Source organism: Drosophila hydei, unplaced genomic scaffold (genome assembly GCF_003285905.1).
Source record: "Drosophila hydei strain 15085-1641.00,03,60 unplaced genomic scaffold, DhydRS2 tig00008122-arrow-pilon, whole genome shotgun sequence".
NCBI lineage: Eukaryota > Metazoa > Arthropoda > Insecta > Diptera > Drosophilidae > Drosophila > Drosophila hydei.
The window spans coordinates 1,236,010-1,262,640 of record NW_022045833.1 but is presented as its reverse complement, the minus strand read 5'-3'; the positions used below and the strand labels follow the sequence as shown (position 1 = coordinate 1,262,640).

The window sequence follows — 26,631 nt, the reverse complement described above, 5'->3', positions numbered from 1 at the left end:
GCACACAAAGTAAACAGAGCTGAAATTTTTGTGTTGACAACTTTGTTAGCTGACCACTACATGATATGAGATACGCGTATTTTGCATGCCTGATTGAGGCTGCGACTGTGGCTGCTCCAATTTGCGACACGCCATACGGCAAAGTGTTGCTGCCACACATCAGCAGCGTTGCATAAAGCAGCAGACAAAGGCAGATACACACACACACACACACACACCTGCACTCACACATATACACCTGGGCGCTAATTTAAAGTCAGCCGTGTGACGGCTTCAACAGCCAACTTCAATTCAGTTCAGCTTGCGACGCGACAACGTGCGGTTGCACAACTTGTTGAGCACATCTCGCAGCGCGTGTTTTTGAAATAACTTTTGTTTTATTGCTGCCCAAAACAATTATGGCCATAAATCGAAAGTGGTACGCGCTAAAAAACCAAAAAGAATTCGTAATAATTGATATTACATGAGTCGTATGTGTGTTTGCCGCATGCAAATGTTGTTATCGCCTTCGTCGTTGCTGTTGGCACGCTTTAGAAATACTAGCCTAAAAATGTCAATATATATATATATATACTATGCCATAAGCTGTGCGCCACACACGTTTTGCAAATTTTCATTCACAAATACCGAAAAACAAGCAACAACAGCAGCGACAGTAAAAAACATTTGCATGCCAATAGTTTTTTTGTTAACAAATTTATTACAGCATGTGACACAAAAACCAGCGAAAAAATTGTTGCAAAATTTAAATAATAACAACTCACACACATATATAAAAAAGACATAAAAAACCTATATATATATTTTATAGCTAAAAGAAAGCTAAAAAGAAAATGTTATTTCGTCGCAGTTGTACGTATAATGTGGAGCAATCAACGCGACATTATGCAAAGGTAAAACATTGCATTGCATTTATGTGAATCAAACAGAGAGAGAGCGAAAGAAAGAAATATGTAAAATGTACGTGCCCACATTTCAGTTAAACCTATAGACTAGATATAGTCCGATGTGCGATACAAATAAGTGTCTTTGCTTGATAGCTTTGTGCTCAATGGTTCAATGGTTCAATGTTGCGTCTGCTGTGGATAGTCGATGGTGACATCATCATTCTTTGCATATGTCATGGCATCTTTTTTGCAAGCTAAAGTATTTATCTATGCACAAAAGGATTCCATTTGTCAGCGCTTTTTCTCACTGTGTATGTGTGTGGAAAATGGAAACAGACAATCAAATGTAATAAATCTTTTGCTTTCGTTACAAAGTTTAGGAGGAATTTCAAGGAGAAGCTTTCGGTTTTTTTTGTTACAGAAGAGGCAAGCAGCGTGACTACATTTTTGTAAATAATAGCTACACATAAGCGTAATAAAGTCAATGAATTGATTTAAAGCAGTAGCTATTGATAGTTATAGAGTGAATCGTAAAATTTGACTTAGTTCTAAAATAAAAAATAAAAATAAAGTAAATATAAAAAAGAAATATATTTAATATATAATAATATACATTTAATACATAATATTAATTATCATTTATAATCTTATTTATTTAAGATTTATAAAATATATATAAATATATAAAAAAAGAAAACAGTATATAAAAAGTAAGCTTATTAACATTCTGCCTATTCCAAACTTTATTCATGCAAAATGATTTATGAAATATTAAAAAAATCCTTGTTTTATTCAAATTTACTCACTATACAAAGTAAAATCTATTCAAAGCTCAGAGCTTATGTTAAACACTTTCTAAGCACTTTCAATTAAATTTCATACAATAGACTCCATCCTAGCCGAAACATAACAAAGCAACAAATGGAAATTGAAGCAGTTCGGCTCAATAAGCCCGCCTCAACTATAAATCGCATTTATGCAATGCAACCGAAATCCAAAGCTGCAAGACTTTTCCGCCGGAAAATTGTGTTGAAAGAGACGCAAGTGAAAATTGGCAGCATTAGATATAGAATCGAAAACAAGAGAGAATGAAACAAAAGAGTTGATTAATCAACAGTTGCTCTGAATTTAAATGAGTTTAAGATAAACGAGGGTAGTTTGATTAACTTTAATTCAATTTTGATCTTGAAGAACTGTATAAAATGAATAAGCTTACGAAATGATTGAATAAATATTAAAATTAAATATTTAATTTTTTAATAATTTTATTTTAGTCTTACAAAAAACGAAAGTATAAAGTTGATTTTAAAAATAATAATTAAAAAAAATATATAGTACAAATTCTTAAATAATTAATAGCTGAAGACTACCCAGAAATTGTTCATTGTAAAATAATAATAAGAAGAATTATTTACTTACCATAATTTTTCTTAATTCAAATTCGTATTTTATCTTCCAAATTCTTCCTTTTTCTGATGCATGGCCAAGCGCTATAGATAAACTTGGATTTTTAAATTTTTCTGTAAGAAAAGCAAATTTAAATATTTAAATTAAAAAAACCTCAAAGTATTTTAATAAGCTCTTCATTAAGCACGCAACTTAAAACAAAAATACAAATTAAATCAATAACAAAAAAAAAAAAAAATTAAAATTGTATAAAAAATCAATAGAACCTTTGGCAAACAGCTTAAAAGCATAAAAATAATTATTATTGAGCTCATTTGTACGTTCAACAGACTATTTCAATAAAATCCACTTTCTTTGCGCTGCGATAAACAAATATTAATGTAGCCAGCTCTTTGAGTTCTTTGAACGATTAAAATTCGCAATTAAATTGATTTCACAGTAAAATAGACGAACTTTATGTTGTTTATGCTGCGATTCAGATTTGTATGTGTGTGGGTTGATTTTATAAACGATTCATGGTTCTCTGTTTTATCTAAAATGTATCTCTGCTTGCCCACAAAAAAAATAAAAATCAAAAAAAAAAAAAAACAAATCTTGCGGCAACAACAATTAGAAAGCAATCAAATAATTTATCGCGTTTATAGCGCCGACAAAGCGCACAAAAGCGGAAAATACTTTTGACTTGTCAAAAACAAAAGTCGCCATAAATCAAGTCGAAGTAAATGAAATTTTCAAAATGGGTCGCCAACAATATTCCAGTCAGCAATTTGACCAACCAACAACAATCGTAATTACACAGCAAAGAAATAATTAAATTATGCTTTATAGCGGATCTTGCGTCTTTGATGCTGTTGTGGCACAAACAAAAAACCCACTGCATGTGCTATAACTGTAAAGAAAACTCAAGCACAACTCGAACAAAAACACAAACACCAACAAACACACACACACACACACACCTCTTTGACTAATGCGAGTTTAACAATTTTGCGGTCGTGTGTAAGTCTTGTTAAGCCAATTATATGCGCTGCCTCAGACCAAGCGCGCAGTGCCTCAGCTTTCGAGCTCTGGCCGCACTCAACTCCCATCTTTCGTCTCAGAGCCTAACTTAAGCCCACTGAAATGAGGCTGGGCCCTCGGGCAATGCCAAGAAGTTGTCTTCTGGGAAAACGCTAAAACAAACAGCGAGCACAAACAGCAGCAACCACAGATGCAAACTTAGCAACAATTTAGAGAAAATTTACTAAACAGCAGTGACTGATGCGGGAATACCCTAAAAATATGTTTTATTGCTTTTGCTTTATGAATTTGAATAGGGGAATTTTTGGCAACTTTGGATATACAGAAATTTGATTAGGAAAAGTCATGTTTGTTCAGTTAACCATGATATAGTATATATATATATATATATAATTAAATAAATTATATCATTTTTTTAGCTAGACTTTCTATGATTCATACATTTTTTACTTTCCTATGCCACCAGACACTGCTATATAGATAATAAAGTCTAGTCTATGCACATACATAACTAATCTAATCGCTTTTAAGATTAGTTAATAGATTAAATAATATACAAATATTTTATAAAACATTAATGTGGCAAGAGCTTTTCAACTACTCTTTGAGTGTTTTTAAAATATAAGTGAATTGATATGGAAATGTACGAATTATCATATCGGAAGCAATGAAAATGAATTTCTAAAAAAGTTATATTATATTTATGGATAGAATTTAATGACCAAATAAATTAACAAAAAAAAAAACATAAATTGGTCATAGAAATTCTATTTCAACTTATTCCAACTAACTAAATTTATCTGCCACAAAGTTTTTACTTCTAGACTCCCAAATTTACTAACACAAAAACTTTCTTCAAGAATCGAAAAACCAATTTAAATCTATATAAAATACATGCTTAATTCCTTAAAATTTAAAAACAAAAAAAAATAAATATAATAGCCCCAACTACCCCAGCTCGACTCTAATCGCTGGGCATAGACAAACTCAGCTATGCAGAAAACTTGCTGCCTTGGCAAATGGAATGACATTTCAATGTTGCGGTTAGACGGCGCTTAGTTCTGAGCCCTTTGTGAGTGGCAATTGGGCGAGGGGCGGGGAGTTGCACGTTTGTCAATGAAATTGCATTTTTTGGGTCTATGCCGAGAGGAGGCTCTGTCACAACATATCCGGTTGACAGAAGTTGCCAGCTTCCGTTGCAGATTTTATTGCTGAAACTTGAGTGCAATGAAGCGATTACAGCTGGGGTAAGCAAATGTTTTGTTAACAATCTGCCACAAGATTGCAGCATTGACACAAATTGTGGCACATTGAGCAATTAGCAAACAGAGAAAAAGAGATGGGAACAAAGTATGTGTACACTGTGCAATGTCAACATAGCTGGTTTAGAGCCAACTGTGCTTAACTGAAATGGTTTAATCTACAGCTGCAACTAAACTTGAGCAGCTTTTAGCCTGTAGCCTTCGGCTAGTTCTTTAACACACGGATACCCAATTTCTTACGTCCTTTTTACGCGTTTCTCCCCTCATTGCAGAGCTCCGTCACTTTGTGTAATCTTGGCGTGGGCGCCACATTTGGCGAATCAATACTACACGACCTGCCAAGGGACAGCACCGTCGTGACGAAGACAACCTGCGAGCTGCTACGCGTCGAACAGCAGGATTTTCGACTCATCTGGGAGGTAAGCAAAGCAGAGCACACAAATACACTATATAGATAGATATATATATGTATTCATTACACTACAACTCAAAGTGAATTGCGCAATGACACGGGCTTAAAATGTCGTTAAAAGGACTTAAAACTTTGCATGCGTTGAGGGGCAAGAAAATTGCGATTTAAAGCGAATTCAGAAATTATCAAATGTTGATTAATTAAACTGAGTGTTATGCAATAAGAAAAGCAAACTTTGGGGCAAGTTATGGCAACTCATTGATAGAGATAAGCTACGCGCCACGAGCAACTCGACAATGTTGCATAATATTTAAAAAAGTTGCTTCAAGTTTTGTTTTAATCATCTATTCAAAGCAATAATTCATTGTCTGAAACAAGTAATAAATCAGGCTTAAATTAACAAATTAGTAGCTGGAAATGATGAAACGAAAAATAGATTTGCTTTGTTTAATTTATCAAATAATGTTAAGACATTCAGATAAATTGGAAAACAAACAAATATCTGCGAGATAAACTTAAACAAAATAGAAAAAGCTATTTTTGTGCAACACGGGAAATCGTAGCGTCTTAGATTTACCTAATCATAGATATGAGTATATATATATAGATAAATATAGATAGATATATATAGATGTATATAGATAGATAAGTATATATAAATATATCTGGTCATGACTGCAAATTCATTTTTATGGAAATTAATTTCACATCTGCAAACTGCAAAGTCCAAAATGATATATAATGATAATCTATATACTATATAGTTCCTTGCAAAAGCTATATCTTCCTCAGCTTCACAGCAAGAATCCACAAAGTAATATAGACTTATAGCCTAGGTATATGCCCAGCCTATTAGAGGTGTCTCCGTGTTGACTTTCTTCCCTTTCTTTCTCTCTCTCCACGTCTGTCTGTCTATATCTGTACTTACATCTAACTCTATACCTGTCTCTGTCTCTCTCTCCCCCTCCCCCCTCTCTCTATACCTGTCTCTCTCGCTCTCTATACCTATCTCTCTATTTCCCTCTTCTTCCTCCATCTCTCTCATCCCTCTTCTCTCTCTTGCTCCTTTCTCTCTTATAACTCTCTCTGGCTTCCTAACTATCACTCCACCTTCCTCGCTATCTCTCCCTCTATATATATTCCTCTATCTCCTTCTCTATCTCTCTTTCAATAGCTATATATCGCTTTCTCTCTTTCTCCCTCGCTCTTCCTTTCTCTGTGTCTCTCTTTATCTAACTATTACTTTTATTTATTTATTTTTCCCACCCTCCTCTCTTCATCTCTCTTCATCTTCCGACATATCACTCTTATTCCCACTCACCCTTCATTTCTCCCTCTCTCCTGCTTCCCCTCTCACTTCCTCGCACCCTTTCTTATTATTTCATTTGATAAGTTTAAGCCCTCCCTATAAGTCAAGCCCACTTTTCAGGCAATGTCATTTTGTTTATTAAATTGAAAGGCGTCATTTTGAGACCTCGTCTTAAGTGTTTACTGAGCGCTCATTAAAAGCAGCACCCACACACCTACACCTATACGTTCACCCACAACCACACACACACACTCATATAGACACAAGTCAAGTCCTGGTAATAGGCAGCTGTGTGCTAAATATTTGTCGTTGAGGCTTCATGTCTTCTTGACGGAGCCAAAAAGCATTTGCGGTATTTGCGTCATTGTCAAAATATTTAATTAAAATTTCAGTTAACAATTAACGATGGGCATAACCCGCCCACAAGAGCAGCAGCAGCAGCGCAGGATATCAACATATGCCGAAACATTAAAGTGGACCCAATGGCCGTTAGTTTCTTATTGTATTTTGCGTTATGGAAGCAATTACCAAAATTGAATTAAAGTCTTTCGGACTGGCTAATCGATTGCATTATTCATGAACGTTAATTAATAATAATCATGCGCAACAGACTCTAATGCGCCTAATTAATTAGAGACGCAAATGGTAAACGTAAGTTCATTGACAGATGGTGCCTAAGTGTATTGCTAGAGTTAATTGAATTGCATACGTATTGCCAGTATTGAATTGCAACTTTTTGGGTCCACTCTAATCTAATCTTGAACAATCAGAAACCATTATATTTGCATTAGGCCCTAACCGAAATGAAAGCCAAAGACATTTCTTTTCAAACAAAACTTTTCAATTCCAATCACCAAATGCCAAATGCTTCATATATATACACACGATATATATATACTGTTATATATACATATAGATACGCCACATAGTTGGCAATTTAAAGAAGATTTGGTTTTTTTAGGGCTTGCCGCAGAGCCATGAACTTGCCCCTCGGGGGCAGCAATGCTCGCACATTGAAAGCGAGCACGCACAAAAGGTATAAACCACACACACACACACACAGAAATTCCCCTAACACACACATACACACAAGCACACTCACACTCACACTTACACATAAGATGAATGAATGCATATTTACCTTTGGAGTTACTATAAAAAAAGAAGAAGGAGAAGAAAAGTAAAACGTATAATAAATAATGAGAAAAGTAACCTCAAATTGGGGCAACAGTGGCTAACCCATAGAGATGTATATAGTCACTTGCCACTTGCCACTTGCTACTTGCTACTTGCCACTATTGCCGGCAGTTGCCACACTGCAGCTAGCTGATGGGCAATGCTAGATAACAAAGTAGCTGCAGCACGCAGCGCAAACATATATTACGTATACGCAATGTGCAACAATGAAGCTAAGCCACACACAGACACACGCACTCACACACACAGACAGCGCGTGCCATAAAATGTTGCAGCTTCTGGTAAATGCGATAAAATCAGTTTAAATTGAAAATATATTACGCGAAGAGTTGTCACTGCAAATTTTCACACTTAACTGCTTTGCCTCTGTGAGAGTGTGTGAGTGTGTGTGTGTGTGTCGGTGTTTGCGAGCCCTGCAAGTGCCTGGCAATTGTTTGATTTGCACGCAAATATTTGTTTTACACAGCAGAAATGGCAAAAAAGTTGTAAGTAAAGTCAACCTAAAGGTGACGAACTTTAAACACACTTTTCAACCTTAGATGAGAGCCGTGCGATACGTTCGTCTGTTCATAATAGAAATATCATGAGAGGCTGACAGATGACATGAAGTTATCTAGTAGCTTTTGTATTTTAACAATTTTCTTGTTAGCTTGTGACATAGTCGAGCGTTTAACAGTTAGTTAGGTATTAATATACTATTACTAGCACTACAATACTAATACTATTACTATAATCACTATTATGACTATCTAATCTACTACTATTATTGCCACTTACTACTACTACTATAACTACGGCTATATACTATAGGTATTACTACTACTTACTACTATTTACTACTACTTACTACTATTTACTACTACTTACTACTATTTACTATTACTTACTACTATTTACTACTTACACTATTTACTACTACTTACTACCATTTACTACTACTTACTACTATTTACTACTACTTACTACTACTACTACCTTTAACCATCACTACAATGTTCTACTACTACTACTACTTCTACCTAAACCAACTAATAATTCTACCTTTGCCTATTATTACTACATACTACTCCTACTACCTTTTACTTAGTACTACTACTGACTTTTTTACTACTACTACATACTACTTCTACTACCTTTACTAATACATAGTATTAGTACTTATAACTAATACTACTACTTACAATTAATCTACTACTATTAATACATAAGAAAACTACTACGACCACTGACTACTATTTTTACTACATATTACAACTACTTATGTTACTACTTTCTACTACTACTATATACTATTACTACTTATTACTACTATTTACTACTACTACTATTACAGCTACTACTATTTACTACTACTACTATTACAGCTACTACTATTTACTACTACTACTATTACAGCTACTACTATTTACTACTACTACTATTACAGCTACTACTATTTACTACTATTACTACTACAGCTACTACTATTTACTACTACTACTATTACAGCTACTACTATTTACTACTACTACTACTATTACAGCTACTACTATTTACTACTATTACTACTACAGCTACTATTTACTACTACTATTTACAGCTACTATTTACTACTATTTATTACTGTTACTACTTACTACTACTACTACTACTACTACTACTACTACTACTACTATATACAACTACTACTATGTACTATGTACTACTATGACCACTGACTACTATTTTTACTACATATTACAACTACTTATATTACTACTTTCTACTACTAGTTATTACTACTATTTACTGCTCCTACTCAATACTACTACTATTTACTACTATTACTACTACAGCTACTATTTACTACTATTTATTACTGCTACTACTTACTACTACTACTACTACTACTATATACAACTACTACTACTACTACTACTAATACAGCTACTACGTAATATTATTACTACATAAGCCTACTACTATGACCACTGACTACTTTTTTCGTCGTACATACATAACTTTTTATTTAGTTTAAAATTTCTACCAATCAATTTGTAACTAAATTTTCTTGCTGACTATCAACTTTTAATATCTTTCAAAATTATAACTTTTTGTTTATTATTAATTATAATTTTTTAACTGTCAGTTTTTAAAACTTTTCAAACTCTTAAAATTATAATTATAATAATTACTTAAGTTTTTTACATGGCTTCAAAGTAATTTCCCATTTCTTGCCTGCAAGACTTCACTTACTAAATTCCCAACTCAGCTCATTAAACTGTGCTGTAATAATTATGCATGTAATTAAATTTATGTAATTATATAATGTGCACAGTAATTAGCCAAATAATTATGCCATTACATGTTACTTTCTGCACTCAAACAATGTTTCACATACTTTTCTGCTGCACTCGTGGATTCCATTTTACATGTTTATTATGTCATTTACTGCATGAGTGTGTGTGCGTGTGTGTGTGTGCGTGTGTGTGTTTGCTTCCTGTTCTAAGTTGCTCCAGTTGTAGTTGTGCTCGTCTATGCGAGAAATAAATAAATAAGGCGCATGTCCAATGCAACACGCAATGGTGCATGTCGTGCAGCTGGGGCATGCCGAATAACGTTGCGCATTTTATATTATTTATGGGCTGCGCATTACGTATACCACACGTGTGCCAGCCATTGTTCTACCAACTGGCTGGCAGGCTGGCTGGCCGAAACTTGTGAAATGCCCATAAAATCAGCCAAATTGAAAGCAAAAATTTTGGCCTAATCGATTGCCCCTGAATGTGTGTGCACGCCTAATGCAAGTCTATGCGAAATAATTGAGTTACAACATGCAAGCAAACGTTTAAAATCGTTTGATAATCGCATTTCAATTGCAATTTGCCAGCTGCGGCGCTGCCACAAAATGCCGACTCTAATTTCCGCAGACAGCGGCCCGCCGCCCGCCACCCGCCACCCGCCACTTGCCATCTGCCACCTGCCAGTTGTGCGTGTTTGGATCGTGTGAACTGGAAATAATTGTATTCGCCACGCCAAATCACGAGCTCTTTAACGACCCTTCAAATGCTGCAACCAGCAGCGTGTTCAATGAGCAGCAAATAGCTTTGCTTTAGCCAAGAGCTAACTGTCAAAGGCAGCACAGCACTTCTACTAGACTTGGCTTTTGTAATTAATATCAATTACTGAGGCAATTTCTTAGCCATGCTACATTTAGATATTAGCAAACTTAGATTAATTGAATTGGCATACATTTTGAGAGATTTGTATTATATTTGTTTCCATTTACTTGCTGAATAGCGAGCAGGCATAGCATGACCCAACAAGAGCGATACTATTTTCGATAAATATATTGCAGCAGTTTTTTAAGTTATCGATAACATTGAGTTGCTGACCCAACAAGAGCGATACTATTTTCGATAAATATATTGCAGCAGTTTTTTAAGTTATCGATAACATTCAGTGGGTGAAATATTCAGTACGATTTGCCATTTGATTAGAATTTAAAGATTTAAATTATAAAATTTTTTTTAAATATTTGCACCTTAAAATCTTAGACCGTAACTTTAACAACATGTTCAGAGCTTTTACTATATTATTAAATAATCAAGCAATTAATATAAAAATCTCTCAAGATCTAATTTTATATTCTTGAATTTTCAATATATTTTGAAAAAAAAAAAGTAATTAATAAATCTGCAGCATTTTACATTCCTCAGGTAGATTTTCAATTGGCATTTGCCAAGCATTCTTGTCGAAATGTTTTCCTTTATTAAAATATTTATGAAAATATATTTTGATGCACTGCTTATAAAGCTATTCAACAATAGCTTACCGTTCGCTTTGCAATTTTACAAATAATTTCAGCTTCGCTTTTCTCAAATTTTCCATAATTAATTTTCTATTTTCCTTTGAACGCATGAACAAAGACTTGAATCAAATTGACCTTGCATTAAGCAGCTGCCGGTTCAACTCTTGCCCATAGTCTGCAGCCAAATGAATAGACCTACTTATTGCCAGGCAACTTTATGCCCATTATTATCAAAGCTGCTATTGTTTGCTAGGCAAAGGCGAACGCCAAGGCGAAGCCAAGTGCTTCCCACTGAGTTCATCATATCTAACGACAATTGTCGCACTCACTCATTGGTCTCGCTGTGCGTTTCGATAAGTGAAAATGACTTTTAATTAGCGTAGACGCCAACGCCAACGCCAACGCCAGCGTCAAATGCGTTATCAGCTGGACGCCAAGTGTTGTCGAAGCGTCAGCAGAAAGAAAAAACAAGTGAGTGTATTATGGTTAAGAGCGACTCGACTTGAAGATACCCTAAGCTGTGTGACAAAGTGAAGCTTGCATAAGTTTTATGTTATGTATTATCTATAAAGTGCACGACTTAGAGATACCCTAAGCTGGCTATGCGGGCACCCTTAGCCTTGCCCTTGCAGCCTTTGTAATATTTTCAAATTGCCAGCGAGCTATTAATAGCTCAAGTTAAAGCTCAAATATTTTTGCTTTTATCTATGCTTAATTATAAATTATCTTTAGTGAGCAGGACTTGGAGATACCCTTCAGTTACCTTCACAGTTCTATAGAGTTCTATGAAATGCACAACTTGTATACACTCTAAACTCTGCACCTGACTGATTTTATTCAAATATTGTATGGAGATATGCTCCACTTATCTCCTCAATTTTTTTAGGTAGACTGTTAAGAGGCATCAATAGATCATCAGTGTATACTTTAGTATAATCTACACACCAAATCTGTTATCCTTAATGCTAACAGTCTTTGAGTAATGCATATAAAAAGCCAATGTCAAATTCCATTTTTATTTATATTAAAAAAATTATAAAAAACTTCGAAATAAAAATGTTTATATGAGGAATTCAATAAGCAAAATGCACATAATCTGCGCGTACTTTAGGAGAATTTACGTACAAAGTTTATTGCTTTTAGCTATTATAGTATTCGAATGCATATAAAAAGCAAATCTTAAACTCTATTTTTATCGGCTTAAGTGAAGATATTCCATAAGCAATTTTTAAGTGGTTCTAGGAAAGGGAATGAGAATATGCCATAATATATACTTGTTTTTTTAGGTCTGTAGCTCTCCTTCTTTTTATGATTCAGCTGACTCAGCTCAGTGTCTTGAATAAGATTATAAATATTTAATATAAAATAACCGTTACATATATAGGCAAAAACAAGACAGTATACCTTGTTAATATACACATATTTAATGAGTATATAGTTGAGCAAATAGCTGGCTATGCGGGCACCCTTAGCCTTGCCCTTGCAGCCTTTGTAATATTTATGCAAACGAATGTCACGACAAATTGCCAACGTGCTATTAATAGCTGGCGCCCTGGCAACCCTGCCACGCGGTAGCTGATAAGGCGAAATGGCAAAATGAAAAACAAAAACAAAAACAATGAGGCATGCAGTGAGCAAGGCGCTCCTCAGTTGCGATCCAGCTGGCTTATCAGTGCGCGCGACAACGTTTGACAGAAATTACCTGCCTGAGAGCAGAGCGCGAAAAATAAATAAAAGCAAAGAAAATCATAAAAATCTGGTGAAAAGAATGTGCAAAAAGTAAACAACTTCGAGTCTAAAGTGAAAGCGAAACCGGGGCCAGATGTCAGCGAGCCAATTGCGACAACTGCAGCGCGAACAGCGCCAGTTCCAGCGTCGTTCGGGCCAAGTAGTGGCCAGCGATGAGGCGACGCTCTGCATGCTGCTGAGCTATAGACGCCACAGTGATAGTGAGCCAGTAGCAGCACCACCAGCAGCAGCGCCAGCAAAAGCCAAAGCAAGAGCAGCCACAATTGGCAGAGCCACAGAAGTATCTATAACAATGACAACAACAGCAGCTGGCGCCAGTTCCGCAGCCATCAAGCTGCGACGTCGCGCACAGCAGCGTCAGCCGCGTCCACTAACGACGGCGTTCGAAATGAGCAATGTACGCGTCATAAGTAATTGCCACAATCCGTAATGCCCCAATCAAAAGACAACATCAACAGCAACAACAACAACACAACAATCACATATTGCTTTATCTATAAATAAACTCAGCAACAACAAACAGAAATCTATAGCTAACTCATTAACTTTTTGTTATTGCAGAAAAATAAGGAGTTGATGAATGACATTATTACCAATTGCAAAATAAAGAATGGTAAGTAGTAAATAATCATAAACAAGTTCAAAAAACTGATAGACTTTCAGTTACCCTGCACTCAATTTGAACCACTTATCAATCTTAAATTGCAAATAAAATAATAAAATAAAAAAATAAATAAAGTTAAGTAGAAACTTATTGTAATAAGCCTAAGCTTTGATCTGGCTAAAAGTGTTAGACTTGCCCATACCCTGTATTCAGAAAAATTTAGAAAATATATGCGTATAGAGTTATCTGCCGTAAACTTTATGCTGGATCTAAGCCAATTTTTCTTGACTTAACAAAGCACTTGATGGACTTGAAGATACTCTACAAATTGTTAACATTTTCGTAATATGAAACTTTATGGACTTGATGGACTTGAAGATACTCTACGAATTGTTAACATTTTCGTAATATGAATGAGTTAAATCTTCTGTTGTAAATATATATACAAACTGATTCAGTTTTCATAGACTTCCTTAACATAAGAATGATGAACTTGAAGATACCCTATAGTTGATTAAAATTGGTATTCATACAGATACTCACTGTTCCATCTTGTGAAGTTCATGCAGACACTTCACGATCTTTGTTGGCTGTACAAAGCAAAACTGATAAGCCTGAAGATACCCTGTAACATAGTAATATACATTCGTAGTCTTTTATGTTACACCAAATGATAAGACTATACTTTCTTAGAAAGCCCTACAAAAGAAATGATCGACTTCACGATACCCTGTATCGAACCACGATTTTCATTTTTGCATCTCAAGACATTTTAAGCTATATTTTAATAACTAATATTTAATGACTAATCTCAATTACGAAACAGCCATAAATATATTAGTTGAATAGCAAATAAAATAAATATAATAAATAATACCGCCGGAGACGCGCCAATTAATTAACTCGAGTCTTGTTCCATTGTTCTATAAATAGGTTTTGGTCCTGGCGTACAACCAGCTGCTGCCACATCACCTACTAAACGCCCACTCAGTCCGGATCATCCCAATCCAGCGTTGCCCATTACCGAGGTAAGCAGACAGACTATGAATTGTCTGAGTGTGTGTGTGGGTGAGTGCGCGGGTGTGCGTGTGTAAGTGCAATAAATCACTAAGGCAGACACACACAGACCTAAATATGTGTTTATATGGATCAGGACCTTAGTTGACATTGAGCCTATGCCACATCAGCTTCTTGAAAAATCAGTTCAGACAAACTTGAAGGCTAACTAATTGAATCATTAATTAAAGCTGTACAAAAAGGACAAAGAGAAAGTAAGAAAGAGAGAGAGAGAGAGAAGAGAAGGAGCGTAGAGGCAGAGAGTGTGTGAGAGAGAGAGACAGAGAGAGAGAGGAGAGGGAAGACAGCGAGCGCAGAGACAGAGAGTGTGTGAGAGAGAGAGAGAGACTGAGAGAGAGACAGAGAGAGAGACAGAGAGAGAGAGAGAGACAGAGAGAGAGAGAGAGAGACAGAGAGAGAGAGAGACAGAGAGAGAGAGAGAGAGACAGAGAGAGAGAGAGAGAGACAGAGAGAGAGAGACAGAGAGAGAGAGATTGAGAGAAAGGAAGAAAGGAAAGGAAGGGAAAGGAGAGAGAAAAAGAGGAAAGGAAAAAAAGAGAAAGACTCAATGAGATATAAAGAATTATCATAATTAAAAATTCTGATTAATTAATGTAAATTAAAAAAAAAAGAAGGAAAGTTTTAACAAATGTTAAAAAATTCTTAAAAATTATATTTTTTAAAGCAGCCAGAATTAACATAAATTCAATATAAATATATGTCGATTCTCTCTCCAATATTGATTTCTCAGAAATTAATAGCCAACTCAGCCTGTGGTCTAACAGCGTTATAATTAATAAATAGTTGCGATTAATAGTTTATTATTAAAAATAAAGGAATAAATTCAAGAGAAATATGAAGAACAAATTGTTGTTTTTCTAGATAAATTTATACAGGTATCAAGCACAGTCTATTCAACGCTTTAATTTTTCTATAAAATGTTAAACGTATTTTCACGTGGTTTTTTCAGACGCCGAGTCCTGCTATGAACCGCATGGGCTGGGCGCTGCGCACATTATTGGTGGTCGATAACTCAAGCTGTTTGAAGGATCGCAAGGTGAGTAATGTCTGCCAATTAGCTTGATAAAATCCAGATTTTTATTACATAATCAATTGCCTCTGCAGGTCTCGGGCAAGTTAATACGCAAGTGTGCGCCCGGCACAGAGCTCGTCGATTGGCTGGTCAACTTGGCACCGATTGTTCACACACGCGCCCAAGCGGCTGGCATGTGGCAGGCCCTGCTCGAAGAAGGCGTACTGACACATGGTGAGTGTGGAAGCTAGTAAGGGGGAGAGCACAGCTTTCAGCAGCTTAATGACACAATTAACGCATTTAAAAATGGTTAACACATTGTTCTGGCACAGTTAACAAGGAGCAGCCGTTCAAGGATAAATGCTTTCTGTATCGATTTCGCTTGGACGAGGAGGGTGGTGCACCGGCAGCCGGCATACCAGCTGCTGACGATCTCAGTGCGGCTAATGAGCACATACGTGAGGCATTGAGTGCACTCTTTCAACGTGGTCCCGATGCAACATTGCGCATGATATTGCGCAAGCCGTAAGTGCAATATATATTGATTATATGTAGAGCAGCAGCAGTAGAGCACGAAAGTATGCGAGTGAAATGCAGCAGCTTAAAGCCAAAATGCCAAAATATTTGACTACCTGCAACACACACACACAGACACACACAAACATCCACACACATACTTAGTCCGACATAAGCTTATGCAAATGTTGTTCTGCGCACACAGTGCGTATGATTGATATTTGCATTTGCATTTGCCTTCGCCTGCATTGTCGAATTCAAGACACAAGACACATGCCACAGTGGCGCTTATTTGGTTTTAATCAATTTCCACACAAATATATATTATATATATATATATATATATACTCTATATCTATTTAGTTCACACGAGCGCACACCCGAGGAACTGGAATTGGTATTTGAGGAGCTTGTTCACATAGCTGCCCTCTCCCATCTATCGACTAGCATCAAGCGCGAGCTATCCTCAATAATTGTATTCGAAGCCCACGCTCAGGCGGGCACCATATGTGAGTATAAGACCATACGAAATGGACAATTAGTTCTTAATTTAAAAGCTCATTTGCCTTAATTAACTGACAAATTGAATAAATATCATTAAGTAAATATTAGCTCTGCGCTTGTCATAGATTAAACACTCCTAATTGATATACAATATAATTAGCTGAGCTTAATTGAATTGTTGTCAAGGAGTTTAAGCTTCACTTGAAGCGTAAATAAAAAAAGATCCGCTCGATAGCTGTAGTTAGCTTAGATATAAAAGGTTTATCAAGATTTCAGATGCTTTTGAAGATTTTTTATAATTCTCAGAAAGCATTTTAGGGTCAGTTTTAGTGCGCATTAAATACTTGGTGAAAATTCAGTAAATAAGTCTTAAGAATTTCTTGTACGCAAATACATTTTTGATAAAATTTATTTACTGCGAAAAATGTTGTAAAAATGTGTATGCTTATATTAAATGTTTGTTTAATGATATTTTTAATATCTTGGCTACATTTTTTAAGACTAAAAAGAGTTTTTATTAAGACCCTAAGCTGTAGAAAACTTAATGGCTTGTAAAAAAAATTTTTTAATTTTAAAAAATTTTTTAAATATGCCAAAAAATATTTTTTATTATATATAATATATATATCTAAGCTTCAGCATCTAACCATTACTATATAATTTTTTTATTATTTTAAGCAACAATATATTTCAAATATATTTTAAAGGCGTCTGCTTTAATTTTTATATATTTGAATAACCCCTACAAATCTCAGATTCAGGCGAACTTTTTAAATTGAATTTGCCACAGCTTGAGCTAATTATGTCACAATAAATTAAGCTCACGTATCCTAGTCTTTATTTTACTTTTAAACGTATACATAAATATTTCTACATATATCTAACCAGAGAAGAAAAGACTTTGTTGTTGAAACACTTTTTGTGTCGTTTATCCCTCTTTGACGCGTCTCCTTTACTAAAAATGTCAACAACACGAATTGCAGTATTCAATCAAGGCGACGAGGGCCGCTCCTGGTATATTTTACTCAAAGGATCTGTGGATGTTGTGATACATGGCAAAGGCACCGTTGCCACACTGAAGACTGGCGATGATTTTGGCAAATTGGCTTTGATTAACGACGCACCCAGGTAAGTGATGCTGCCAGCCAGCTGCAAAAACCTTTTACAGTTAAAGATAAATATAAACTCGTTTCCCCCTTTTTTTTTGGCCAACTGTCTTTGGTTTTTTTTTTCCGTAATCACAAAAAAAACTTTCTAGACAAGCAGTATACCATTAACAATTCTGTTTAAATCGTTTCTAGCTACTTTTTGGCACTTCTTTTTTATTTTTATCGCTTTTGACCAAGTTACAACACTAAATGGCAGAGATATATACAGTTATATACGTATATATATATATATATATATATATATATATATATATATATATATATATATATATATATATATATATATATATATATATACATTTGTATGTATGTAGACAATGTACGCACAAGACCTACAATGTGGCCATAGATCCAGCAAGTGCGGCGGGCTAATAGCATTAGACACTTTGTTGCCACAGCCACAGCTATGATAACAACAACAGCAATTACAACAACAATGAGAGCTTTGATAACAATGCCCGATAACAGCAGCCATTGTGCGCCATTTACAGACAACAATTCCAGATTGAAACAAAATATTTGCTTAGATATATTAGTTGTTGAGCATTTACTAAAACATATAGAGCAAAAAATTGTGCATAGAAAGCACATTTTATATGTTTACTTATGAATTAATTAATTATATTAAAATCATAAAGCAAATGCAGAAGCTTTTTAATAAATTTAATCAAGTTTAAATGCTTAAAATAATTGTGAATTAAAGTTTTAATTGAAGGGCTTTGCATTAGTCTTATTGCTGGATATATAAATCTCGCCGTTTTTATATAAATGTGCACCATTTTCAAGGCAAATGCTATGGATAGTTGTAGCTTAAGATAAAGTGTAGAATAAGTAACTTTGCCTCTTATACTGTGCAAGATTTAATCAAAACAATTCAGGCTCTTTAATATTTTTAAATGATTATATTATTGTATTATAATTATTCTATTGTAAATATATTTTTCGATAATCATAAAAAAGGCATGCCCTTTGAAGACGACATTTCAATAAAATGACCTCAAACAGCTTAAAATAGCAAGCGGCTTATAAATACAAAAAAAAAAACAAAGGAGCTTAAGTTGTATTTAACATAGAACAGTTGCTGCTGTAAATAAATGATTTGCGCTTATCTCATTAGCTGGAATTTGCCTTTCAGAGAAGCAAGTAAATGTAGTCAAGTAGCAAATGCTAGACTGACAAATATCCTGAATACAAAAATCACGTTTAAAATCAAGTAAAGCATAATTAATTCAAACGTCATTCTCCTGAGCTTACATAAAAGACAGAAAATTTCCTTTTTATATTTGCCTAGCAAGAAGCCTTAAATTGTTAAATTCAACATGAAATAAATCAATAAATGAATCGCTTAAAATTCATTGCAACACGATAAGTAAATTATTTTCCACTGAATTTCATGTCCATTAAATGGATAAATAAAAATAAAAACAAGGCATTACAGCAGCCAGTGAAACCGCAGAGATAAATATTGAAAGATGAATGTCAATTGATAAATACAATTTGCGCTGACTTTTCCACAGTCAACGAGAATTGCGACAGCTGAAAATTGTGGGCAAATTTACGCCATGAAATGCAATTAGGCAGCAATTCGGGGCAAGAGGCAAAAACAAGTTAACAAATTTCGGCGAATAGTTTGACAAAGTGTAATGAAACAAATGCTAAAACAGCATTCATTAAAACTTTATAAATTGAAAATTGGAAAATTAAAAAATTGAAAATTTTCAGTGGAATTTTTTTGTTCAACTTTTTGAATGGAATTTACAAATTGATTGTAAATTTATATATTATTTTTGTATACACACTTGCAGAGCTGCCACAATCGTTTTGAAGGAGAATAATTGCCATTTGCTGCGCGTGGATAAGGAGCACTTCAATCGCATTCTGCGTGATGTTGAGGCCAATACATTGAGATTGCAGGAGCATGGCAAGGATGTTTTAGTACTCGAGCGCGTGGCCAAACAACGTGGACAACATTCGGCTTTCAAGTGAGTGGCAATTGCATTGCCAATATAAGCGAATATACGAAAAACTTTCCCCTTTTTATTTTGAGTGTTAATTTTAATTGAAATTGTAAAGCATTTCAATTTGATTGCGCATTTACGATTCAACGCTGAACGTGACTGAATTTTCATATATATATATATATATATATATATACATTGTTTTTCATAGATATACCGTAATGTCGGGCACACCAAACAAAATGCTGGAACATTTGCTAGAGACGCGCTTGGGACAGTCTGTCAGCGGCATGGATCCATTTCTGGATGACTTTCTGCTCACGCATATTGTCTTTATGCCTGTAGTGCAGCTCGTCGATGAATTGGCCAACTAATATCCTTTTTAAACAAACAACATTTTTTACAAATTTTTAGAATTACTCAGAAAAGTTTTTTACAAATTTTTAAAATAACTCAGAAAAGTTTCACATTAACTAGAGATTGGGACTTAAATATTTTAGAGAACTTCCAGTTAAGACTTGGTTAACTTCAACATGGTATTAGTTCTAGATATTTATCATGGAACAAATGATAAACAAATATTTGGGCTCTCGTCTGATCTCTGCTCTAAATCTCTATATCATTAGAATAGTATAAGGAACTTTCTAAAAATAATCTCTCTATTCATCATATATATCTCATAAAAAAATAGACTAGAACAGCATACGAACTAACCCAATTTCCCTTATAATTTCCAAACAGTTTAAGCGTTAAATAGCCTAAAAGGCGCACATTAAAATTTAGTCCGAGCTTACATTATAAATGTATTAATAGGATTTCATTCTATTGCTTTCAATAGAAACTTTATGATTTGATTTACAGCCCCAAATCAAGCTATAAAATTACACAAGATTTAATTGAATTTCGTGAGCCTCGTTTTATGCATGTGCGCCACGTGCTGAAGCTTAACCGAAACTTGACTCCGGCCAGCGATGCCACTTTAAAGACCCTCTTGTAGCTTGAGCCCAAAACTGATCCACTTTAAGCGCAGCACTTTAAAAATGCCAACACTCTGCCACGCCCTGCACCCTGCGCCCACAGACCACCAGCACCAACACCACCGAGCCATACAACTAAGCACTTGGCCGTAGAGTCACGTTGCCTTCTCGGCTGTATAGTAGCTAGCAGTTGGGGAGGTCAACAAACATATCCACAGCGACAGTTTAAGTGTTGGCAGCATGCAAACCACACACACACACACACAACCACGCCCACGCATATGGGCAAAACATGAAGTCAGGTTCGTGACTCGAAAATGTCAAGAGAGAAATAACTAAAAGGAGAAGCTCTGATCCGGATTAGGACACAGTTGATACTCTAGCGTATAGCAGATTAGCATTTCGTATTTTCAATTTCCTTTCTTCCTTATTACGCAATGGAAATGTGAAGAACATTTGAATATAATATATGTTAATACTAAGCATATTTAAATATTAATATGTTTAGTGTATTTTAATATTAAATCTATTTAAAAAGTTTTAATATTAATTATATATTTTTTGTTTAATCAAACTTAACTTAAAGTTGGCCTAGATTCCGAAGAAATTGTAGTTTAAATTTTCTTAAAGCATATCATTATTTTAAAATCTAATTTTCAATTTTTTGAATATTTTTTTATTAACTTTTTAGTTGAATATTCAAAGTTCAAAGCAAATAAAATCTAATTTTGAATTTTTCTTATTATCTTTTTTAGTTGAATATTCAAAGTTCAAAGCAAATTTAAATTTTTTGGTATTAACATAATATTTATTAAGCTTTTTTGTTGAATATTTAAAATTTATAAACTAAGCTAGGCAGCTAGTATATTCTAGAAAAAAAATGTTTTTTTAAGATATCTATCTAAAATACTTGGAACAGCTAAGAGAAAACCTTTTACCATAAAACGAAAGGCTTTAAATTGTGCCATATATACTTTATGTGTTACATATTGCTTAGGAAAACGTAAACACTGTCAGTAAGTGTATAAATAGAGACCTAACGAAGAGCTACATTTCTTTTGTGGAGCAAAAGTAACTGTTAAACTTGTTTCCATTGCTATGCAGAAAACAAAAGCCGCACTGAAGTTGAAAATGGTCTAAGCACACAGAGACACTCAGCCAGCCACACACACACACACACCGCACAACAATAGCAGAGTCCTTGGACATTGGGTCAACAATTCGGGAATGTTTAGTGCAGCAGCAGCAATTGAGAGCGGAGAGGGAAATCAGACTTGGGCGGGGTTCAATGATGCTTGAAACTAATCTTCAATCTGCATTGAAATACGTGATGTGCTTAATAAGCAGCCAGTTTTCGGACAGCCAAAAAGGAGGCTAACGCTACACATACCTCTCCCACCCCCCTCCCTCCACCACATTTCCATTGATTGTGCGTGGCGTGCGTGCCCAGGCGTTGGTTGCTATGTTTAGTCTACGCAGGTTTTCGAATTGTTTTTGTTTTCTTGTTGACTTTTCCTTAACCACTGTGCACCTTTCATTGTGATGCCCATGAGGAGGCGCAAACGCCGGAGGATCGTGAATATATAATCAACTTTAAGAAGCGCGTCATACAATTTATGCAGAAGTGGGTCATGGCAGTGCGGCATGCTGCATTCGAGGAGCCAAGCGTTTGCGATTTCATAGAGGATTTGGCCGCCGAGGTGGAAGCCGATGCGGATTTGAATGAAGAGACAAGCATAATCCATAATGTACTAACACAAATGGCCCGCTATCAGGAGGATCGCAACCAGAATGCGGGCCAAAAGTGGAAGCTGCCAACAAATGGCCAGCCAATTTGTCTATTTAGCGGCAATGCAACGCCCTCAAAGACGGTCATCCGGCCGGACGATGACAGTAAGTGCGCTGCTTTTGCAATGCAAATCGAGTACACCAAATGATGCCATCCAACCACTCCTCACTCCAACCACTCGCTTTCAGTTATTTTCCGTGTGTACTGTGCGGACCACACCTATTGCACCCTGCGCTTTCCCATGCACACCACCGCCGAGCTAATAAAAGCCTGCGCCGCCGACAAGCTGCAATTGAATCGTGGCCCCGACGACCTGTGTCTCGTTGAGGTGAAATCGAATGGCGAACGGGCCGTATTCAAAGATAACGATGTTAGCATACCCACGGGCCTGACGCTCAATGGCCGCTTGTTTGTCTCAGTCAAGGATCATCTGGATGCTTTGGTGAGTTCACAGCATTGCATTGCCCATTTTCAAGCTGACTTTGACAATTATTTACTCTGGGCACAGACACCGTTGCCGGAACAGGAATGCCCCACCGAGGGTGTTGACATTGATTTGGAAATCTTGAGCACCAAAGAGCTGGCCTATCACATCACCATCTTTGAATGGGATTTGTTTTGGGCTGTGCATGAGTACGAGCTGCTCTATCACACATTCGGCAGGCATCACTTTGGCAAGGTACACTTAAAGAAAACTCTATATATTTATTTATATATATTATTTGAATTTTTTATATTCAGTTGAGTTCATACTAGAGTTGAATATTTATATGTTAAATATTTTTTTATATAAATTATTTATATATTTAAATGGGGAATTAATTGCCGAATATTATTTCATTTGCCCAAGTTATATATATAATATATTAATATATATAATATATATTTGTTATAATTCTATGAGACCCAGGACACGCATAATAATTTGATTTTAAGAGCTTCAAAAAGTTAATGCAAAAGTTTTAAAAAAAAATCAACAAAAATTATAGAAATTCTAGATATTTTCTTTTACTTAAGCAAAACATATTTTAAACTATAAAAATATTTTTAATTAAGAGAAAATGTCTAGATTTTCTAAATATATTTTAGAAATATATATACACATATATAGTCTAACAAACTTTTATCAAAACGTATAAAAAAATACAGCTATTCCATACGAAACATGCTTATAAAGTATACGACATGTAGGTCACATAAGTAGCACATTTTGCTGCATGTGTAGGCGCACACAAAAGCGAAAAGTAGGAAAAAGCAGAGTGGAATAGAGAGAGAGGGGGAGAGAAAGCAAAACATTTGACACTGCCTCTGGCAGGCTGCTTGCATTGTTTGGCACAAGTTTTAAAAGCCTTTTGGCTAATTAGGCTGAAAGAGCAGGTAGAAGCCACGGCTCGTTCCTGCTCAGGCCTGCGGGGGCTATACTTACGGGCAACATCAAGTTTGCCGTCAACTATTTACAAGTCTGGCATTTGTCATGTAGCTGCAAATTGAGTTTTGGCACGAGTTGTCGCGCTGAACTTTCAAGGACTCTCAGGCAGTTAAAGCTAGCCACAAATGTGATTTGGCACAAGTTTAATACTAATGGGAAATCACTCTCCCTCTCTCTCTGCACAGATTACGGCCAATTTGGATGTGTTTTTGAGGCGCTTCAATGAGGTGCAATATTGGATTGTCACCGAGCTCGTCTCGACGCCCAGCCTGAGCAAACGCGTGGGTCTCGTTCGCAAATTCATCAAGCTAGCCGCTTAGTAAGTATGAAATAATCAAACTAAGCTGTAAAGTTGTGCTGACAACAGATTTCGCTACTTCACAGCTGCAAGGAATACCAGAATCTGAATGCCTTCTTTGCCATTGTCATGGGCTTGTCGAATATGGCCGTAACACGTCTGCATCAGACCTGGGAGAAGATACCGTCGAAATTTCGTAAAATCTTTCAGGAATTCGAAGCTCTGATCGATCCCAGTCGCAATCATCGCGCTTATCGTGTGTTCGTTGGCAAGCTGCAACCGCCGCTGATTCCGTTTATGCCGCTGCTGCTCAAGGACATGACCTTCGCCCACGAGGGCAACAAGACGAGTCTCGATGGCCTCGTCAACTTTGAGAAAATGCACATGATGGCCCAAACCATGCGCACCATACGCTTCTGTCGCTCACGCAGTTTAGGTAAGTTGGCTTAGCATTTAAGGCTATAACAATAATTGGGCTTGAACTTTAGCATAAGAAAAGCGCTGTAACAGCCTTTAAGAAGAATTGCTGTAATCAAGTCTTTAACTCGAAGCATTTATGCTCTTATAACAATGTCAAACAATCTGGCTTTGTGAAACCTTAATGCTTGATACTTAAAGCTAGAACTTTGCTACTTTGTAGGCCCTGAAAATTTAGGCATGGCCAAAAGTCAGTATCAAATTACGTCTTATTTTTCTTCTTATAAAAAAACAATTAAAAACTCCAGCTGGGCTTAAATATCTATTCATATTTTACTGAATATACTGAAAACTGATCAGAAAATAATTTATTTTTATAATTATATATATAAAACCTATTTATATATATTATATGTTCAAAAAGTATCGGAAATTTAGTGTTTTACCAAATTTACTTTTTAACATGAGTATAAATATTTTGGACCTTCAAAATAACCCTGTCAGATATTATAAACTTGATTCAACGTTTTTTCCCAATACTCCAGACACAACAAAAAATAAATTTTGTAAAAATTCAATACAAATTAAATTTATTTTGATTGACACATTACAACCGAATCAATGAATCAATCAAAACATTTATCATTTAACTAATTACATTTCTATATATAACTCTTAATATATCTAAGTGCTTCAGTTATTTTCGTTGATAACATTCTTTATGAAATACTCATTTAATTAAATGTTCGTTTTCAGGCCTGGAACCGCCTTCACCCAAGAGCGAGGGCGAGGTGCGCTCATACATTAGCAGTTTTCGTGTGATTGACAATCAGCGGGTGTTGACCGCCATGTCACAGAAGGTGGAGCCCACCAGGAAGCTAAATTAAATATTAACGTAAACGTAAACATCAAGTCGTTGCATAGTCCCAACTAGTATTAGCGCGTAATTAGTGTCTACAACAGAAACTTTTAAATTTATGAATAATTATGAAGAATATACATATATTAATGATGAGTATAAACTGCAATTAACTGCACAGTTATGAGCTTAGCTGAGTTGATTTTTAGCTGCTGCCCCGCTAGCGACCAACCAGTGCATCTAAACTAAGCGCCAAAAACCCCCCAAAAAAAATCAAAAACGAAAACAAAATTTATATTCTAATAAACTGAACAACAAAATTAACTTTTATTCATGTTAGACAGCAACTAAGTAATATTTATGTAAGCTTGGCTAAACAAAAACAAAAACAACTATCTCAATTTCTAAATGAACTGAAAAAAACACAAAAAAAGGAACAACTTTTTGCTTTAGTACAAAAAAAACATTTAGCTTTTGGTTTTGGGAATTGGAGACCCAAATGGAAATTGCAAACAAAACAAATGGGCGTGTGTGATACTAAAAATTTAGAGAAAGCAACAGCAACAACAACAACAACAAAATGAAAAAGTGAAACAAATTGTACTAAATCTATTTCCTACTGAAAAATCCATTTAAATATATATATATATTCAGTCAAGGCTATGCAGCTAACCCAAAAAATACGAATGGAATCTATTTTTTTTAATTTAAAAAATTAAATAAAAATAATTGGCAAGATACAAAAAATAATAATATATATATATATATAATCAAATCTAGTTGAGTCTAGTTATTAATATAAATAAGTTAAATAGATGCTAAGTCGTTTATTTAAATTTTGTTTTAACCATTTTATATAATTTTAATTTATGCATTCATAAATATATTACATAAATAAATCATTTTAATTAATTTTCAGTTGTTTTATTTTGTAAAAAAAATAAAATTTTTTTATTTAAAAAAAATTACATATATATTTTTTTTAATTTTAAAAATTTATACATTTTTTA

The 26,631-nt window shown here is 35.0% G+C and overlaps 2 protein-coding genes across 4 annotated transcripts in view; one reads left to right on the top strand and one right to left on the bottom strand.

Moving 5' to 3' along the window:
* LOC111601628 overlaps window positions 1-2,364 on the bottom strand; it is a 60,108-nt gene extending 57,744 nt beyond the window's left edge. Inside the window, exon 1 of the transcript XR_002751571.2 lies at window positions 2,307-2,364. The gene's annotated coding sequence lies outside the window, so the exon portion shown is untranslated. The remainder of the gene's footprint in view (window positions 1-2,306) is intronic.
* LOC111601122 (rap guanine nucleotide exchange factor 4) overlaps window positions 1-26,342 on the top strand; it is a 63,692-nt gene extending 37,350 nt beyond the window's left edge. Inside the window, exons 1-17 of one of the 3 annotated variants that reach the window (XM_023317775.2) lie at window positions 809-893; window positions 4,849-4,995; window positions 13,574-13,625; window positions 14,550-14,644; window positions 15,643-15,729; window positions 15,798-15,939; window positions 16,038-16,230; window positions 16,585-16,730; window positions 17,709-17,853; window positions 19,700-19,876; window positions 20,064-20,225; window positions 22,361-22,722; window positions 22,807-23,060; window positions 23,127-23,297; window positions 24,233-24,366; window positions 24,432-24,781; window positions 25,519-26,342. In XM_023317775.2, coding sequence (XP_023173543.2) covers window positions 834-893; window positions 4,849-4,995; window positions 13,574-13,625; window positions 14,550-14,644; window positions 15,643-15,729; window positions 15,798-15,939; window positions 16,038-16,230; window positions 16,585-16,730; window positions 17,709-17,853; window positions 19,700-19,876; window positions 20,064-20,225; window positions 22,361-22,722; window positions 22,807-23,060; window positions 23,127-23,297; window positions 24,233-24,366; window positions 24,432-24,781; window positions 25,519-25,649 — 2,808 coding nt within the window. In that variant the 5' untranslated portion in view covers window positions 809-833 and the 3' untranslated portion in view covers window positions 25,650-26,342. Of the gene's footprint in view, window positions 1-808; window positions 894-4,848; window positions 4,996-12,973; window positions 13,410-13,573; window positions 13,626-14,549; window positions 14,645-15,642; window positions 15,730-15,797; window positions 15,940-16,037; window positions 16,231-16,584; window positions 16,731-17,708; window positions 17,854-19,699; window positions 19,877-20,063; window positions 20,226-22,360; window positions 22,723-22,806; window positions 23,061-23,126; window positions 23,298-24,232; window positions 24,367-24,431; window positions 24,782-25,518 lie in introns of those variants that run through there. The other 2 variants (XM_023317618.2, XM_023317698.2) reach the window with 2 other exon arrangements.
* The last annotated feature ends 289 nt before the right edge of the window (window positions 26,343-26,631 follow it).